Consider the following 20351-nt stretch of genomic DNA (forward strand, 5'->3'; position numbering starts at 1 on the left):
TAGAAGCCTATGGCTGCATATCTACACTGATTATGGAGTGGGGTCCCCTTACTTTTCAATTCTCAAGAAGACTTCCTGAGCATGTAGAGACAGGGAAGTCTTCCTTGACCTCAGGAGTAGGCACCTTATCTCTTTGCTTTAGCAGAACTCAGCTTCTACCACTAGCTTTGTCCTTGGAGTATCTGGGTGAGAACAAAGGCTCAGTTTTACCCGGAGACCCACTGTCTCCTGCCTCAAACCCTTGCTCTAGAGTCTGTGCTCCACGAGAGAAGCCACTGCAATGAGAAGCCTGTGCACCACAATGAAGAGCAGCCCCTGCTCATCACAACTAGAGAAAGCCCACACACAGCAATGAAGACACAGGGCGGCCCAAAAATAAAAACAACAAAACAAGTTTAAAGTGAGTGCATTGGTCAGAAATACATTTAAAAAAAATATATACAAAGACATCCATTTCAAGAAAGACAAATCAAGCAGCACTGATGTTACTTTATAGTGTTTATTATACTAAAAGTTGCTCCTATGAAACAGTAGTGATTTTTTGGTCCATATCTTATTTTCCATTTGACTTTAAAACATTTTACATTATTTACAAAATAAATTGCAATTTTCATGATACATTATTTTTTTCCTGATGCTTAAAATATTACTTTCAAGAAACTAAAAAACAGGGTGACTAGATGTACTGAAAAGTACATGCTGAACATATTTAATTACCACAGTAATTTAAAAGTCCTGATCTTTACTTCTTAAGATTAAAATTCATTAACATGAAGTCATTCAACAATCTCTGGGATTTCTCTGTTATCCACAATGAGACTATGAATAATCCCTTCTTTCCGCTTGCCGCTACTGACAGCCTTTATGTAACAGTCGTGATTCCCAATATTGAAGTGAGTTTCAGTCCCATCATCTACAAACTCACCCTAGGCAAACAAAAGTAGGAGGAATTAGTGTTCCAGAAACATTTATCTTTGTCCAGAGCATTAACATCACCAAGAAAGGGAGGCATGATGAAGTACATGTTAGCTCAATGGTAAGCTTTGCAAAATTAAAATTATAAGCTTATTTTTAGGTGTTTTAAGGTCTAAGTTATAAATTCAAAGTCTTTTATTTGTACCACTATAGTCTTTAAGAATCTTGTTTCAGAGGAAAAAAAAAGTATATCTCATGGCTATGTGACTATAACATATACTATGCAGATAATACAGACTTTTCAAAAGTAAAAATGATAGGAAATTTGTGATTCCTTCTATACAAAGAATGGTTTACATGCATTGCTTTATGGCATCCTCACAATAACCTGATTGGAGTATAATTATTATCAACATTTTATACATGAGGAAACAGGCACACAGTCATTAAATAACTTGCTGAAGACCCCACTCAATAAGGGATGGAGTGTTCTTCGCCACTCTAAAAATCAGATTCCTCAGGCTATAGGTGGCTTACAATAAATAACAACATAAATAACATAAAACCTAACACTATTGTAAGAAGAGGGTGCAGGAATACACAGAAGAACTATACAAAAAGATCTTCGTGAGCCAGATCACCACGATGGTGTGATCACTCACCTAGAGCCAGACATCCTGGAACGCAAAGTCAAGTGGGCCTTACGAAGCATCACTACAAACAAAGCTAGTGGAGGTGATGGAATTCCAGTTGAGCTATTTCAATCCTATAGGATGATGCTATGAAAATGATGCACTCAATATGCCAGCAAATTTGGAAAACTCAGCAATGGCAACAGGACTGGAAAAGGTCAGTTTTCATTCCAATCCCAAAGAAAGGCAATGCCAAAGAATGTTCAAACTACCACACAAATTTCTCTCATCTTGCATGCTAGCAAAGTAATGCTCAAGATTTTCCAAGTCAGGCTTCAACAGTATGTGAACCATGAACTTCCAGATGTTCAAGCTGGATTTAGAAAAGCCAGAGGAACCAGAGATCAAATTGCCAACATCCACTGGATCATTGAAAAAGCAAGAGAGTTCCAGAAAAACATCTGCTTTACTGACTACACCAAAGCCTTTGACTGTGTGGATCACAACGAACTGGAAAATTCTGAAAGAGATGGGAATACCAGACAACCTGACCTGGTTCCTGAGAAATCTGTATGCAGGTCAAGAAGCAACAGTTAGAACTGGACATAGAACAACAGACTGGTTCCAAATAGGGAAAGCAGTACGTCAAGGCTGTATATTGTCACCCTGCTTATTTAACACATATGAGGGTAGGTCATGTGAAATGTTGGGCTAGATGAAGCACAAGCTGGAATCAAGATTGCTGGGAGAAATATCAATAACCTCAGATATGCACATGACACCACACTTATGACAGAAAGTGAAGAACTAAAGAGCCTCTTGATGAAAGTGAAAGAGGAGTATGAAAAAGTTGGCTTAAAACTCAACATTCAGAAAAGTAAGATCATGGCATCCAGTTCCATTACTTCATGGCAAATAGATGGGGAAACGATGGAAACAGTGACAGACTTTATTTTCTTGGGTTCCAAAATAATCACTGCAGATGGTGACTGCAGCCATGAAATTAAAAGACACTTCCTCCTTGGAAGAAAAGCTATGACCAAGCTAGACAACAAATTAAAAAGTCGAAACATTACTTTGCCAACAAAGGTCCGTCTACTCAAAGCTATTGTTTTTCCAGTAGTCATGTATGGATGTGAGAGTTGGACTAGAAAGAAAGCTGAGTGGTGAAGAATTGATGCTTTTGAACTGTGGTGTTGGAGAAGACTCTTGAGAGTCCCTTGGACTGCAAGGAGATCAAACCAGTCAATCCTAAAGGAAATCCATCCTAAATATTCATTGGAAGGACTGATGCTAAAGCTGAAACTCCAATACTTTGGCCACCTGATGCGAAGAACTGAGTCATTGGAAAAGACCCTGATGCTGGGAGAGATTGAAGGCAGGAGGAGAAGGGGATGACAGAGGATGAGATGGTTGGATGGCATCACCGACTCAAGGGACATGAGTTTGAGTAAGCTCCGCGAGTTGGTGATGGACAGGGAAGCCTGGCGTGCTGCAGTCCATGGGGTCACAAAAAGTTGGACACGACTGAGCAACTGAACTGAACTGAGTCTAGACTTGCTGCATATGGTACAACAGCCCTTGGCCACAGGTGGCAATCACGCATGGAATGTGGTGTGTCTGAAATGAGATACACTATTATAGGGGAAAATATACAGTGGATTTGGAAGACTTAGTATGAAACAAAGAATGGTTTAAAAAAATTCATTGGAAAATTTATATATTTATTACATTTTAAATAATATTTTTGATACAGTGACTTAAATTTTTATTAAGAAGAACTTCACCATAAGACTTTCGAAATGTGGTTATTAGAAGTTATATATGATGCTCGTATCTGGCTCATAGTATATTTCTGTTGAAGAGCACTGATTTAGAGTAAAAAGATAGGGGCCAAGGAGCACAGAAAAGTAAGGAAGAGCATGAGGCTTAGAGGATAAAAATGAATTATGCCAAGAAGCAAAAGAAGCACTATCAGATGTACAACTTGGCTATGAGCTTCCTGGCAGCCAAAGCAGACAGAGCAAGGCCCCGTCCCGTTGCTAACATTATCTAACCAGAGAAAGCACAGGAGGCATCAGAGAGGGAAGCTTTTTGTTTTTCTCTGGGAAGAATCTGGCCAACACGGATGTGTACTGACCACCACAAGGACTGGGGGTGGGGTGCTGATCCTGGAGTCCAGTGTATTCTTTTAGCCCTTTTCACATTGAGCTTTGCAAAAAGCCTTTAGGGCATACTTCTGTCAAAATCAATTTAGAGAGAAGAGCAAGGGTTGAGTGATACAATCCTTGTAAATTGCTTCTTGGCAATCTGACAGATACATAATCTGGTCATGATGCTTTGAGATGAAAAGGAAATGGAGAAAAAAAGCTGCAGTTCACAGGCAGCGAGAGCAGGTGTGCATAGTGCTGGGGAAGGCTGCCTGACACAGAGCTGCCAAAACTACCTTGCCAACTAGGCTGCAGTTACAAGGAGGAGACAACTGGGTGAGAGAGAGGTATTGTCCAAACACTTGTGGCTTCTTGTCAGTTAGGAACAAAGACATTGTGGAGGAATATTATTTCAATTTCCTGCTTATTTACAACCACATTCTTGAAACAATGCTACTTTTGCACAGGAGAATTCCTGGAGGGTTGGAGGGAATGTGACCCCAAACTGCTGACTCTTCATCTAGAAATTTCCATGGTAGGACAGAAAGAACAGAAAGGGCCACCAGATATGGCATCGGGCACCCAATCCATGTTAATGGTAACTGAATCTGGTCCAAAACAGGCCCTAAAATATTGAAGAGCTCACTAAGCCTCTCTGCATAAAAGTCTCAATGGGTAGATGGAACCGGAGGGTGGCTCAAACGCTGACATTCAATTTTGAGTGAACCCTGGTTGCATTTCCCTTTAAGAATTAATATCAGGATTAAGAAACAGAAACACATTAATCTTTGTAACTTTTGATTTCTGGCTTGTGCACTTCCTTAGAAGCCGTTGCAAGGCCCAGCAGATTCTAGCTTGTCTACTGAATAAATTCATTCCAGGCCTTCCCTCCAAGGACTTCTCCTCACCCTCCCAGACCTACAACAGATAAAGAAGGTAATAGCAGCAACCACAATGGGTAGCTAGCTACAGTATGCCGGCAAAGACAGCTTCTCATGCTTTTCATCATCTCTAGCTCTGGTGTCACAACTGAAGTCAGCACGAAAGGGGACACCCAGGATGGTATGCCCTACTTGCCAGCTGATCCCATAACACGTGGATATTTCCCCCCAGTGATTCCAGTTCCTAGGCCCACACTGCCTGGTGTCCAGGACTGTCTCCTCTGCTTCACTTCCTCCTTGTGCTGTGCACACCATGATTATATCCTACCTACTTGAAATTCACATCTATACTTATCCCACCACAGCCATAACAGTGCAAGGCAGCAAAAGTCCAACACACTAGGGTTTTCTCGGCTACAACGAGTGGGGCAGCCTCTCAGCACTGCTACTCTACAAATTCCACTTGTCTTCTGGGGTTTGTGACAGTGCCCTTTCCTGTTTGCCTTTGTCTCATCTGACATGTGTGCTTCGTTTCTTTTTCACAACCTTTGCTTTTAGAAAGTACCATGTGTTTTGAGTGTATGGTGTAAAGCTTTCCTATTCAGAGTGTGACCATGGGCCAGCAACTTGGGCAGCACCTGAGGACATGTTAGAATATGATTTTAGCAAGATCTGAGATGATTCTGTGCATGCAAATTTGAGAAACAGTAGTATAAAGCACCACTTTAACCAGGAGAAACACAAGAGGATGCAACCTTTGGGAAGGAAGTTTTAAAATGTGGGCTAGATCTTTTTAGGATAGAGGATTGTCCAGGAAAGGAGAAGCAGGGTCCAAGGCTGGTGCCAATCACCAGATGAGTTGTTTCCAAACTCTCACTACCCCAGGCACTGCGCAGGAAAGGGCTTCAGATTCTGGAGTCAGGATTACTTCATCTCTTTTGTTTTTAACCAAAAGGACCTTCATTAATTATAAATATCTGCATCGTTAGGAAACACAGCAACGTTTCACTGGTCACTCATGCACACGGTGACAGTGATCAAATGATCAACTTACCGCGGTCTCCATTTTTTTACCATTGCACCACACATCCAGAGTGTCTTTCTCTGTAAAAGTAACCAATTACAAAAAATTATAACCTGGGATTTAAAGATAAAGTTAAGTCTTTATTATTTTAAGAAAACTTTGATACACTGGATTTTGAAAACTCCACTAACTTTTCATGGCTTTGAAATTCTTCCAAATTTGAAGAAATTGTGTTTTTTTGTTCAGAGACAAAATCAAAATGAAACCACTCTTTTAAGACAAAATTATGATATATACTGATGAAGATTTGTTACAGAAAATCTATAAAGGAGGATGCAGACAAATGAATGTAACAAGAGACGTTTCCATATGAGAATGTCCTTTTTCTTAAACATCACCTGAAGTGTCTTAATTAAATTTCTAAGGTCTGGTATTGAATCAAAGAAGGGTTTACACACTCCTTGGAAGAAAAGTTATGACCAACCTAGATAGCATATTCAAAAGCAGAGACATTACTTTGCCAACAAAGGTCCGTCTAGTCAAGGCTATGGTTTTTCCTGTGGTCATGTATGGATGCGAGAGTTGGACTGTGAAGAAAGCTGAGCGCCGAAGAATTGATACTTTTGAACTGTGGTGTTGGAGAAGATTCTTGAGAGTCCCTTGGACTGTAAGGAGATCCAACCAGTCCATCCTAAAGGAGAGCAGCCCTGGGTGTTCATTGGAGGAATGATACTAAAGCTGAAACTCCAATACTTTGGCCACCTCATGCAAAGAGTTGACTCATTGGAAAAGACTCTGATGCTGGGAGGGATTGGGGGCAGGAGGAGAAGTGGACGACAGAGGATGAAATGGCTGGATGGCATCACCGACTCGATGGACGTGAGTTTGAGTGAACTCCGGGAGTTGGTGATGGACAGGGAGGCCTGGTGTGCTGCGATTCATGGGGTCGCAAAGAGTGGGACACGACTGAGTGACTGAACTGAACTGAACTGACTGAGGATTACAGTATGTTTCCATTTAGGGTATCAATATATTTTAGCAAATTAAAGAGTGCCATGGACTTTTTCAAAACTTACATATTTCAAGTAATATAATATTTGACCTTATCCCTTTAATTTTTCATTTTTATTTTTTGGATTGTAGCCAATATTGCTTTCCTTTTTCAGGGTCTTTACCCTTATAGATTATTACAAAATACTGAATAGAGTTCCTTGATCTATACAATAGGTCCTTGTTGGTGATGTATTTTATATATGCAGTGTGCGTCTGTTAATCCCAAACTCCTAATTTGTCCTTCCCCAAATTTTCTTTAACATCAAGAGACTAGATGATTCTCCCTGCCTCTCATACTAACCCACCTGGACGATGGCACAAAGAAACCACAGAAAAGGCTGCATAGCATTCATATAGACAGACAGCAATTTAGCCTTAAATTTCACATTGCTGCTGCTGCTGCTGCCTCTAAGTCACTTTAGTCGTGTCTGACTCTGTGCAATCCCATACATGGCAGCCCACCAGGCTCTGCCATCCTGGGGATTCTCCAGGCAAGAATACTGGAGTGGGTTGCCATTTCCTTCTCCAATGCATGAAAGTGAAAAGTGAAAGTGTAGTCGCGAAGTCGTGTCCAACTCTTAGTGACCCCATGGACTGCAGCCTACCAGGCTCCTCCATCCATAGGATTTTCTAGGCAAGAGTACTGGAGTGGGGTGCCATTGCCTTCTCTGTAAATTTCATACTGAAGAGTACAATAATCTCTATTCATTTTGTTATGATTTCACTTTGGGGAAAAGTTATAGAATCATAATAAAAAATATAGTATTTGATGGACTGTGCTGAGTACAGTGCTGACACAATAGAGCAAAATGTTGCCATGATACACTTGGGCATTAGCTAAGTGGCCACAGTTCACTCCAGGGAAAGTGAAAGTCACTCAGTCCTGTCTGACTCTTTGTGACCCCATGGACTATACCATGGAATTCTTAGGCCAGAATACTGGAGTGGGTAGCCTTTCCCTTCTCCAGAGGATCTTCCCAACCCAGGGATTGAACCCAGTTCTCCTGCATTGCTGGCAGATTCTTTACCAGCTGAGCCATAAGGGAAGCCCAAGAATGCTGGAGTGGGTAGCCTACCCCTTCTCCAGTGGATCTTCCTGACCAGGGAATCAAACCGGGGTCTCCTGCATCGCAGGTGGATTCTTTACCAACTGAGTTATATGCATGCCATGTGCACAGACAGACATATGTGCATTTTGGGGAGGATCCCCAGAACCACTTGTGAATGTCAGGGTCCCCCGGAGTGTCAGGAGAGAAGACTATAGTCATCAAGCAGCCAGAAGACAAGCTTTGGTTGTTATAACAAAGACTAGAGAGAAGCAGGACCTGTGTGTTTACAAGGAGTCTGGGGGTCAAAGGCTGCTTGGGGTTCAAGGATGAGGTGCCATCTGACAAGCCATCTACTCCAGGAACAGAGTCTTTTCTCCCTGCACGTTGAGACAGAAGCCTCACTTGGAGAGTGGAGAAAGGACTTTGAGCTGGGCTAGAGGCACGGAGAGAAAGGCAGAGGGTCCAGGAGATATGGGAGTGGCCACCCAATGGCAGCCTGGCATAGTATATAACAGCTGTATGTTCTGACAATGTAGACGCAGTACAGTTGGAAAATGATATGCAAAAAGTTGTTTTAAATTGTGCACAAGCGTACTTGCTAAGTCGCTTCAGTGGTGTCTGACTCTTAGTGACCGAACTGTAGCCTGCCAGGCTCTTCTGTCCATGTGATTCTCCAGGCAATACTGGAGTGGGATGTCATGCCCTCCTCAAGGAGATCTTACCAACCCAGGGATCCAACCTGTGTCTCCAGTAGCTCTGCATTGCAGGCAGATTTTTTACCACTGAGCCACCAAGGAAGACAAATTTTGGGCAGTCACTGTATTAATGGTGGTAGAGTATTTCTGTTGTTAACTGAGATTAGTATGTACATAATTATGGCACAAAGGAAATAAGTAATTATATTCTATTTGCATCATCCTCTGTGTCCCTGAGAAGAAGGATTCTCAGTGTGGAAGAAGGAACGTAAAGATATTAGAGGAGATTAAATTTAAAAAACTGGTATCCTGGAATTTGAATTATAAGCATCAGTATGAACTCATAAGCTATTTTATTTTTTGATAAAGTCTCTCTCTCTTCCCCGTTCCTCCCGATATCTATCTACCTATGAATGTACACAGTTCCCTTGACTCAGGAGCCGATCTAAGGAGCACTACAATGGCCAAAAATGGGACAATTTGAGCATCAGTAAGGATAATAATTGCAGTGTACTGAAACACTGCAAGTTGTTTAAATCCACAAGTTATTTGGGAAGCCCAATGATTAAAAAAAAAAAACCTAAATGATCACCTTTAGGAAAGAAAAAGGAATCAATTTAATATCTTGAAAACTGGTAGTTAAGGGAAAACAAGCTGTGATCCTACATTTGTCATACAAAATGTGCCTCTGTGTAACTAAATAGTAGACAACAGGAAGTTTCTCACTGTATGAGCACTCCAGCTAACGAACAAGAAATGATGGAATCAGAATATATCCATCTGCCAATGAATGAATGAATGAATGAATCCATCTGCCAATGAATTAATGAATTAATGAATCCATCTGCCAATGAATTAATGGATATAGACACTTAGGTATTAGTGGTGCCAATATCAAAAAATTAGACAAAGCAAAACCATGTGCCTCTTGATAGAATAAATATAATGTCTTACCTGAAAAATAAAAAAACCTTAAATTTGATCAATTCTTCAAATACCAACTTGCAGGAAATACTAATAGAAGAATATCACAGGAATGGAATCCACAAAATTCAGAACATATCCTCTCCTCTTCAAAAAAAATCTGACCCAATTTCTTTAATAAATAAACCATACAAGAGGGTTTTCTTTTTTTGGTTTGTTTTTTTCAACCATGTGCATTTATTACTTGATAAGTATTTTTCATTCTTAAAAAATTTTTCTAGCATTCAATTAAACTATACTCTCTTAAAAGACATGGATAGTCTCTTCATTTACGTGTCTTCAAGGCCTAGTACATAAGCTGCCATTTATGAGGTTCTCAGTATTATCTAAATCAATCAATAAATCAATGAGGTGATCTACATAATGTTGGATTCCCTGGTAACTCTTAGTGATTGGAGGCTACTTCATACGGTAAAGAATCCACCTGCAATGCTGGAGACCTGCATTCAATCCCTGGATTGGGGAGATCCCCTGGAGAAGGGAATGGCAACCCATTCCAGGATTCTTGCCTGGAGAATTCCATGGACAGAGAAGCCTGGTAGGTTTGCAAATAGTTGGACACCACTGAGTGACTAACACTTTCACTTTCAGTGATATGAGAAGCAGAAAATACTAGGAGTAACCAGTAATAAACAAAGGTAGCAAATGCTTGTCTTTCAAGTTTTGTAGGCTGAGTGAAATCAAGAACACAAATGGCAATCTGTAACAACAGAACTTAGCTTAAGGATCAATGGCTTACTTTTTATTTTTTAATCTACTTTACCTGGACGTTGATTATTTTGATCTGCTGTAGTCCTAAACCTAGAGAAAAATTCCCTTCTTTCTGATAAACCTTAAATTTCCAACTGCCTTCAGACATTCTTTTGAAGAGAAATATCAAATAATGACAAATTAAATGTCTACATCAATATTTCTCTTTTTAAACCCAAGTTTATAATTTTCAAATCTACCACTATAAAATCTGGCTCTCACATTTTCCGTATAAATCGGTCAATTCAACAAATACTTCATTCCCAGAGGACACATGAGAAACACACCTGCACGTACCACTCTCCTATTCAAAGCTCCCATGAAAGGTCTGGAGAGTTAGAGGAACTGAAGTAAACAGCTATCATAAAAAGCCAACGAATTCTGCAGAAATGGCTTTCACTTACCTAACACAACTCTAAAGTCCTCACTATCCAAATGTAATACCCAAGTATTGGTGGTTTTTGATCTGTTCTCCATATACTTCTTGAGACTTTTCCCATTAATTTCCAGAGTATATTCATAAGCAAAACCACTGACAGCATCGATATTTATGGTTGCTTTTGTCTTTGCAGCTCCAACGCAGAAGGTTTCTTTGCCCACCAATTTGAACATCCATTCTTTTCTTATCACTTCCTAAGTAATAAAATACGGAAGTTAAAAACATACAAATGGGAGAAAATTTAATGTTTAACTTTGGAAATAATATAATTAAAGGGAATAAATGGCAATGCTATTTAGATGTGATTTTATTACTTCATGATACAAAGATTTTAGAAAATAAAGGCATTTTAAAGTTAAATATTAGATGTTATAGTCTATGAATTCCACAACTATTACTAGTCTGCTTTTTATGGCAAAATGATACAAGCCAATATACATATAACCACTGTAAGGGAAAAGCATTGAATTCACAGTGGATGAATATACATTAGCAAAATCGAGCTTCTCTGTACACTATATTTCACAAAGTACCATTTTTTCCTACCTTCCCATCTACATACACCACTCGTTTGCCTGATGTGGTCCCATGTTCAAATTCAATTTTATGGACTCCATCACTTAAAGCAACTTCCCAAACAGCTACAAGATCTGTCATTTTTTCCAGGCTGTAAGGAGGGCTAAGGGAATAAAATTAAGCAATTATAATAGGCAAAAACAGTAACAGAATAACCAGTTAGTCCTTCCAAGATGAAAATATCAGATCTTAAAAAGCCCTAAAATTATAAAATATTAAAGTGATATAAGCTAAGAAAGCCTACTTACAATCCATGTAACTATTTTCACCCTGTTATGCATTCTTCTTTTAAGATGAAATTACTGTCTATGAGTATACAGTCAGATAATTCCAAAGTCACCTTAATAGTAATAGGATTAAGAATCAATCAGTTTATCCAGGACAGTATTCTAAGCTTGGCCACAGAAAGGTCAGTAAAAAGTTTCTACTCCTCCCTCCTGTCATTTAAAAAGCACAGTATTTAATTTTGGTTTTATCATTTCAGATCCTATCACTCTAAAGCAAGAATTCTTAGAACCTTTTATATTTGAACCAATAACTAGGGATTCATTTTAACAAAAAAGGTTCTAATTAAAAATACTAAGACTGAGGAAAAAAAGTCATAGAAGAAATGTTCCATAATAGATACAAAAATATTATGGAACACAGTAATCTTGTCATTATTTCAGGAAATCTTATTAAAAATATAAAGAATTCTGTCTTGTGATGTTTCTGGCACAACTTAAACATGCATTTTATATTAATGTCTTAATATAAAATATATATTATATATAATGCATATATAACATATAAGTAATATTTTTATACTGATACAGATTTTTAGCTTTGAGAGAAGTAACATTACAGCAGTAATGTTCATAGCTAACAGTTATTCAGTACTTACTGTGTGCCAATCACTGTTCTAAGAGCTTTACACACATTAACTCAAAGAATCCTCACCATGAGGGGGGTACTATTATTCTCTATTTACAGATGAGGAAACTGAGACTCAGAGAGGCTAAAGGCTTGTCTAAGATCACAATGACGGTAAGTGGCAGATAGGGTATAATTTTAGGAGTCTGGTCCCAGAGTCTATTCTCTTAACCACATCCTCCTCTTCATTCACTCTGATCTTCTTTGTAGGCTCTGAACCAGAAACAGTAAATAGGTTTTATATCATTTTGGAAGTGACTGCCAAGAATTTTGTGCTGAGAGGGATGTGCAGACCTCACATCCAGGTTTTATGGGAAAGGATGCCTCGTTAGTGGTGACCACCTCCACGCCAGGTGTTCACCACCCTTGCTGGAAATCACAGAGAAGCAACTATGCATTCTGCAGTATTACAAAATGTATTCTCCAAAAAAGTAGCCTGGATACTCTCCTGAATGATTAAAGCCCATCCTTAAAGCTTCATAATCCAGTTTTATCACAATGCAAGACATTTACCTTTCGTCATCTTCAAAGATAGGACTGTCATCTCCAGATGCCATGGTTGGCAAAACAGTCTTTAATCCAATTAGGAGCCAGGAAAGAAAAAAGCAGAAGTGCAGCAAAGAAAGATTGAGAGCAACAAAGATGACAGGTGCAGAGAGTTTTTCTAACTTTGCAATCCATTTCTTAAAATGCATGCAGTTTCTGATGAAACAGCTTTTACATACAATAGAATTGCAATCTCTAATTGTCAGGGAAATAAATTAAATCATGCAAAACAGCCAGTCATATTTTTCCCTGTTATGGATTTATAATTTCCTAAAACTAAGAGAATAAACTCTAGTTTATTTCAAGTATCATACCACATCAGAGGTGCAAGAGACGTAGAGGTCCTCTGGGTCCCTTGCTTCTCAGATTGAGAAGTCCCAAGGATAAGAGGCAGTAGGTCAGGGAATACAGAAAACCCCAGGATAAACAGAATACGCCCTCTGGAGGCACCATGTTACATGGTAGTAACAAATTTAAAATTCAATCTTCATATTAAAATTTAGAAAGTTGTATTATGGTACAATACATAATTAAAAAAATTTTTTAAAGATAACTTCAAAGAAATGTTAAGCTTGCAGGAAGGAGCAAAGGATGTACTAGTTTGCTTTCTAAGAGCAAACTTAATTTGCCCACTTACTCAAACCCACTTAATTTACTAGTGCCAATAATGAATTTATAAAAGTTATACGGTTGCTCAGGTCACCAGAAGAGTCCAAGCCAAATCCAGAGTCCAGAACACCTGTGTAATTATCTGGGCTATAATGCTAAAAATCAGAAGCACATGTAATACTCACATGCATAAGAAACCATCCACATTTGAAGATTTAGGATTAACAATTGTACCCCTGTCAAACCTACCGAATAATAAATTCAACTGTTTTTTTGCTTCCAAGACCTACTCTAGTCTAGTCTTTTCCATATAGATGTCCAAGGGTGCTTTCTCCTTGTAAAAATGGGAGATTGCCAATCTTTTTTTGTCTGGAAATAACCGAACGTGACAAATAGCTTTTTAAAAGATATTAAAGAAGAGCTTAGCACCCATAAAAGCAACCCAACAGGCAAAAAAAAGCTAAACATTTTAGAATAAAAACTAAAGATTCAAAATACATTGTACCTAAAATAAATCCCTTTTTAAAAATTAGCACCTTATATATTTGTGGATTTTTCTAGTCTTAAATATACCTCTTAGGATACCTCCTATGAAAGTGGAGGGTATCCTGCAACTATCAAAGCAAAAAGAACACAGAGCAATAGAGTAAGCTAAATAGCATAATATAACCTAGGGTACGTGTATTTTGTAAAATAGAGTAGAGTTTGGGACGTCACTCAGATTTTGCTCTACAACTTTTAGAGACTCTAGAATGTTCAGTAATTCAACAAACTTGAAAGAACTGCCCAGTTTTTCACTTTAAGGAATTTCAAGTATTACCACACTAAGATAAGGCTTATTACTACTACTAAGTCACTTCAGTTGTGTCCGACTCTGTGCGATCCCATAGACAGCAGCCCACCAGGCTCCCCCATCCCTGGGATTCTCCAGGCAAGAACACTGGAGTGGGTTGCCATTTCCTTCTCCAATGCATGAAAGTGAAAAGTGAAAGTGAAGTCGCTCAGTCGTGTCTGACTCTTAGTGACCCCATGAACTACAGCCTACCAGGCTCCTCCATCCATGGGATTTTCCAGGCAAGAGTACTGGAGTGGGGTGCCATTGCCTTCTCCAGATAAGCCTTAGTACCCTCTTAATTATATTTCATATACAGCATAAAAGACAACACAAATTAGAAGAGAGGTTAGAAATCAAAGTCACATAAAATATACTTCTCTCTACTATCAACATTCATTCATACATTCAACATTTATTTAGGGAGTATCAGTTGAAGGTGTTGAAAATGTTTTGGAAATAGTGGTGATGGCTGTACATCATAAATGAACTTTATGTTCATTTACATCACTGAACTGGACATTTTTAAATGGCAATTTTTATGTCGTATATTGATCACAACTTTTAAAAATTAATACTGTAATACACAAAAAACCCATTGAATTGTATCCTTTAGATGGGTGAATTGTAAGGTATATGAATTATATCTCAACAAAACTAAAAAAAAAACAACCCGAGTGTCTTGCCAGTAGTGTTTTTTGGAATACGATTTCGCTTATGACCAAGAGATGATCACAGCTGTCCATGTCCCGGGTTTCTACCTTACTCATTTGAATAATAAATTTACCTGTCACACAAATCTCTAAGCTACTGTCATATTCTAAATTCATCCGCCACGCTAGCAGTCGTCAGTCACTCATACACCAGGCACTAAGCTCAGAGTGAGAGACTGGAGAGACAAAAGATGATTACAGCACAGCCATGGCACTGTCCTTGGAAAGGGAAGCAGTAAAGAACAGAACAGGGCTACCCAGGTGGCTCAGAGGCAAAGAATCTGTCTGCCAAGGCAGGAGGTGGGGGTGTGGGGGTGAGTGGGGGGATGTGGGTTGGGGTGTTGGGGTGGTGCTGTTCATAAATCCCCGGGTCAGGAAGATCACCTGGAGAAGGAAATGGCAACCCACTCCAGTATTCTTGCCTGGAAAATCCTTGGACACAGAAGCCTGGCGCGCTAAGTCTCAAAACTGTGTCAGACACGACTTAGGGGCTAAACAACAAAGAACCAGAAAAAGTCTCCAGAGAAAGGATCCTAGCCCTGCCAAATAGGTGGGAAGACCAAGGAAGCCTATGCTTTAAAACTTGAGAGAAAGGAATTCATCCATTGTCATTTAAAACTTATACATACATTTAATTATCAGGACCATGAGACCAAACTGGAAAATGATCATTACAAAGAAAAATTCCCTCTATTTCAGCACACACGTTTTAAAATGTAAGTAAAACGGATGGAAAAACAAATTCCATTTATTTTCACTGATAAGGACAATGTCACTTACTTGAACGTTTACAGGTTTTCACGGCAAGTTTCTTGAGGCTCTAGTGACACATCCCTCAGCATAATCATTTAAAATCCCTGTCCTACCAACTCAACATCCATGTTTCAGAGTAGGACTTTACAACGTTTCCACTATTTATCTAATCCCAGCTTGAATTTTGCTTTAACTTAGGTTTAATCGTACTGGGGACTGTAATGGTTTATCCAAGCTAAACCTAAGTCGGTTTTAAAAATTACTAAGGTATTCAGGTTCTTTTCAGCAAAGCTCTAGGTAAGGCCAGCTATTGAACAAACTTAACAAAGAGGTGTTGACGGTGTCCGCAGGATCAGCACTGGGACCTCCAACAAGGTCTGTCAGTTAGCTCTCTGAGCCAGGTGTTCCCAAATGTGAGGCACAAAAACCGCGAATAACTTTTCCAAGGAGCATTTTGCAATGAGTACCACAAGCCTCTCTACACAATCAAAAAACCAGACGGAACAGCGCTCAACGAATCGTTTTTTGTAATAGCTAAGAACTGAAAACCACCTGTTTGTTCACCATCGTGAAGATAATCCGTGGAGTGAATCACAGTCCTGTCACTCAGCAAGCATGGAGCTCTGGTCAGGCGCGGAAAACCTGGCACCAAAGCACCGGTTCGCAGCCAATAAAAAGGATGGAGACAAACATCAGCCGCGCGCAGACGCGTGGGATGTATTGGTAAGACAAAGAAGCCAGGCTGCAGCACTTTGTGATCCGGGTTCTGCAAAAATACAGCCGGCTCATTTTTGCAGGGAAAAAGGGACTGGAAGGAAAGACACTTTAATGTGAACCCGGTGCTCCCCGGGAGCGAAGGTTCGGCTCCTGCGCTTCCTTCCCTGTGACGTCTGCTCCACTCTTCCGACTGCGACAAATAATGAATTTATAGTCGGGCAGAGGCCGGAGCCGCGGGTTCCAGGGCCTGGCCGGGCAGTAGCAAACCGCCGCCCGGCCGGGTCTCTGGGAGACGCCCGGAGTCCCCTACCCGCCTCCCGCGCGGGCCTAGGCCTCACCGCGGGGTCGCACCGCCGCCAGGGCACCGCCCACGGCCCAGCACGCCCGCCGCCGCCGTCGCCGCAGCCCGGAGATGGCGGCTGCTCGCACCGCGGCGGGGGCGCCCGGCGCTGCGCGCAGGGGCTTCCGGGCCGGCCGGGCCCGTCCCACCTGGGACGTGAGGCTCACCTGGGCGCCGTGGGCCTCTGGGGGGTCTGGGCCCAGAGACCGGTGGGTTCCGCCGACTGGACCTCCTAGGCCCTTCGCCGAGAACCAGACGCAGCCTCCGCGGAAGCGAGAGCTCCGAGCGCGCCGACTCTTTGTCGCGCTTCAGGTCCCCGAGGTGCCCAGCGCCGACCGCCGCCCGCCCCTCCCCCGCGCGGCGACCCAACCCACGCCCGCGGTCCGCGCGGCCGGCTTTGCACTCTTACTCCCCGAGACGCCTCCGTAAGAACCAGCTGACAGCGGGCGCTGTCTGGACACTGGAGCGAACCCGGTGGGCTTAAAACCAGACCTTGCCTTCTCTGAAGCCACGGGCAGGTAAATCCGATCGTGGCATTGTCTCCTTGAAACTCTGTAAAGATTCTGATTACTCCTAGAAAGATCAAGACTCGTTAGGATGGGCATGAGGCCCCATGTATGATGTTGCCCCGGTCTCCCCTGGCTTCCTTGAGATAGATCCTCAAATGAGGTGAAGTCCTTCACCCCAGGGCCTCTGCAGATGCTCTTCCCTTTACCTGGACTCTCCTCCCTGCCTCTTCCCTTAGTTAACCTCCATTGCGATTAGGATTGTTGGTCAAATGTCATTTCTTAAGAAAAACTATCCTAAGACTTGCAACACCTGGAATTCTCCTCAGTTCTGTTCAAGTTGTGCAAGTATTCGTGTAATCTTTGTTGAATGTACAGCATAATAGGGTTTCCCCGGTGGTTCAGCGGTAAAGAATCCGCCAGCAATGAGGTTGGTAACCTGGGTTGGGAAGATCCCCTGGAGGAAGCACCACAACCCACTCCAGTATTCTTTCCTGGAGAATCCCATGGACAGAGGAGCCTGGCGGGCTACAGAGTCGCACAGGGCTGAAGCGACTGAGCAGGGCTCCCTCGCAGCTTAATAGTAGGCTGAGGTCTGGGAAGTCAAGGACCATGGCCGCTTGGTTCTCGCTGTAGCAGCTCCCACGTCTGCACAGTGCAGGCTCCTACTGTGCTCTAAGTGTTGTTGAATGAATGAAGAGTAGACCTGAGTAATGTTTCAGGTGGCCTTGATTTTCGTTAAGAAGAGACAGCAATAACTGCAGAGGAGGGGATGGTTGAGTGGACCATCTGAAAAGAGCAGTGAGTGGTCCCTGTGGAAAATGGGTTCAGCAGCAAAACAAACATGTGAAAGGGTTCTCTGGGGGCTCTGAAGATTTGAGGGCAAAGGGACATGCAGGTCCCAGTGTATAGTTTCTTCCCTGAGCTTGGTGTTAATGTAAAGAAGGATTGTTTCACCTCTGGGATTGGTAGTGAGGATGCTGAGCAAGTATGTGAGAGAATAGCAGTTGAGAAACGATAAAGAAGAATCTATTGATTAGGTTAACTAGTCTTCAAAGTAATGGACTGAATTCCTAGGGAAATTATGTTACAGGGATTCTGCTTAGAGAGCACTGATTTCTTGTTTGCTACCCTGTATTGAATGCTCCCTGGAGACAAAGACTTTTCATATTTGCATTTTCTTCTGCACCGGTGTCTTGAATAGAGACTTTTCAATAAATGATGATTGAAAGAATGAACCAGGGAGATAGGGGAGAAGGCAAAAGGCCCCAGAGTGGAAATTTCCAGAAATAGATGAAGATGTGTCCCTAATTCCTTTTTCTTGTCCTTAGATCTTCTGAGAAACACTTGTGAATTGTTGGGTTAGGGCCAGGAAACCCTGGTTGGGCAGCAGCTCAAAAATATTGTTTAATGAAGAATCTTTTCTTGTAAAACTTTGGGAATCAGAATATCTTTTACAAGACCAATAAGGTATAATTTATTGAATGCTTGCTTTGTGCCTTGTATATTATTGCCTGTAGTTCTCACAACAGTCCAGTAGTTATTCCCATTTTACAGAGATTCAAAGCCCTACAGAAGTTGCAGGACCAGCACATGAAGCTAGGCTGTAAAATTTTAAAAGGTCATATTATCAGAGTCTACTGTTAGAAAAGTATTGTGCATGAATATAGATCCTGTCTTGGGGGTCTGGGGAGCCCCTAGCTTAAGGGCCCCAGAGTGCAGAGGGGTTCAGCCCACTCATGAAGTGCATTCAAGTCTGTCCCCTGAATAGGTGAGGCAGTCTGATTTCACCACTGGCTTATTCTGTGCTGATGTTTCCTTCTTGGGTATAGTTTCTAAGATATCTGGGGTTAAGGAACATACCAGTTTAGGCTGTATTTTCTACCTACTTATTCCCTGGGCCCAGCACACTGGAGGTAGGCATGGCCACATGTTATCAAAGAGGACTGTTATGAAAAGAAAGTGTGAACAAAACACCGTGAAAGGTATTGACCTGAGTGTGAAACATACTCGCCTGGTGATCCTGCTTTTGACTCTATTTCCACTCTCAGATTGTTTTCTTGTTTCTGGATGTTTCTTGCTCTAGCCCCTCAAACTACTTCTCACCAGCCCACCCATAGACATCACTGATTTATTTTAAGAGAGTACCTAAAACTGCTTTCATTCACAATAGTCCATGTTTTCATTGGGCCTCCTTTGGAAAAGGGAATTGTTAATGAATTGATGGATTTTCTGAAATTACTTCTTAAACAGCAAGAATGGACATCAAAATTAAAGGGAAATGTTACATCACTTGATACCTACAGGTTTAAAACTTTCCACATGCCCTTCCAGTATTGGTCCAGCATGACTATTGGCTATGTGTGAATGGAAGCTGCACAGAGACATTCAAATGAGCCCAGAGCCCAGGATTCTGGACTCAGCGGATTGTGTGTCAGCACCAGTCCAGTAACCAGTCTCCTGCTCCAGCCAGGCTGCCTCTGCTTGGGCCTCTCTCCTTCAGCACAAAGAGCCTCTGGCTCCACCGACACAAAATACGGAAAGTGGAGAAGGATCAGACCAAGATGAATTTATAAACTTCAAACCAGAAACATGTGACAGTTTTAGGTGAAAATAGATTTTGGTCTGAGTCATCTGAAGAGTGGGGTTTGTAGATTCACCCTTACTTAGACCAAAGAACCAAAGGACGGCACCTTTAAAGTATCTAAGGAGCATTCCAAGGCTTGTGTTTCAATTGGTTAAGACATAAATCTGCATTCTGCTGGGCTGGAAGAAGCACAAGCTGGAATCAAGATTACCGGGAGAAATATCAATAACCTCAGATATGCAGAGGACACCACCCTTATGGCAGAAAGTGAAGAGGAACTAAAAAGCCTCTTGAGAAAGTAAAAGAGGAGAGTGAAGAAGTTGGCTTAAAGCTCAGCATTCAGAAAATGAAGATCATAGCGTCTGGTCCCATCATTTCATGGGAAATAGATGGGGAAACAGTGGAAACAGTGTCAGACTTTATTTTGGGGGGGCTCCCAAATCACTGCAGATGGTGATTGCAGCCATGAAATTAAAAGACGCTTACTCCTTGGAAGGAAAGTTATGACCAACCTAGATAGCATAATCAAAAGCAGAGACATTACTTTGCCAACAAAGGTCCATCTAGTCAAGGCTATGGTTTTTCCAGTAGTCATGTATGGATGTGAGAGTTGGACTGTGAAGAAAGCTGAGCACTGAAGAATTGATGCTTTTGAAGTGTGATGTTGGAGAAGACTCTTGAGAGTCCC

General features: G+C 41.3%; 1 protein-coding gene across 3 annotated transcripts; it reads right to left on the reverse strand.

Moving 5' to 3' along the window:
- Window positions 1-480: 480 nt before the first annotated feature.
- Window positions 481-17071, reverse strand: FAIM (Fas apoptotic inhibitory molecule). 3 transcript variants are annotated; one of them, XM_061420578.1, is made up of 6 exons: window positions 16738-17071; window positions 12574-12632; window positions 11119-11251; window positions 10538-10766; window positions 5633-5682; window positions 481-926 (listed from the first exon to the last, which is right to left on the reverse strand). In XM_061420578.1, exons 2-6 carry the CDS (start codon window positions 12615-12617, stop codon window positions 777-779), a joined length of 606 nt encoding a protein of 201 aa, XP_061276562.1. In that variant the 5' UTR covers window positions 12618-12632; window positions 16738-17071; the 3' UTR covers window positions 481-776. The 3 variants fall into 3 exon arrangements, with proteins under 3 accessions (XP_061276562.1, XP_061276566.1, XP_061276575.1); XM_061420582.1 differs by lacking the exon at window positions 12574-12632 and having other exon boundaries at window positions 16738-17066; XM_061420591.1 differs by lacking the exons at window positions 12574-12632; window positions 16738-17071 and adding an exon at window positions 16066-16548.
- Window positions 17072-20351: the final 3280 nt, after the last annotated feature.

Source organism: Bos javanicus, chromosome 1 (genome assembly GCF_032452875.1).
Source record: "Bos javanicus breed banteng chromosome 1, ARS-OSU_banteng_1.0, whole genome shotgun sequence".
NCBI lineage: Eukaryota > Metazoa > Chordata > Mammalia > Artiodactyla > Bovidae > Bos > Bos javanicus.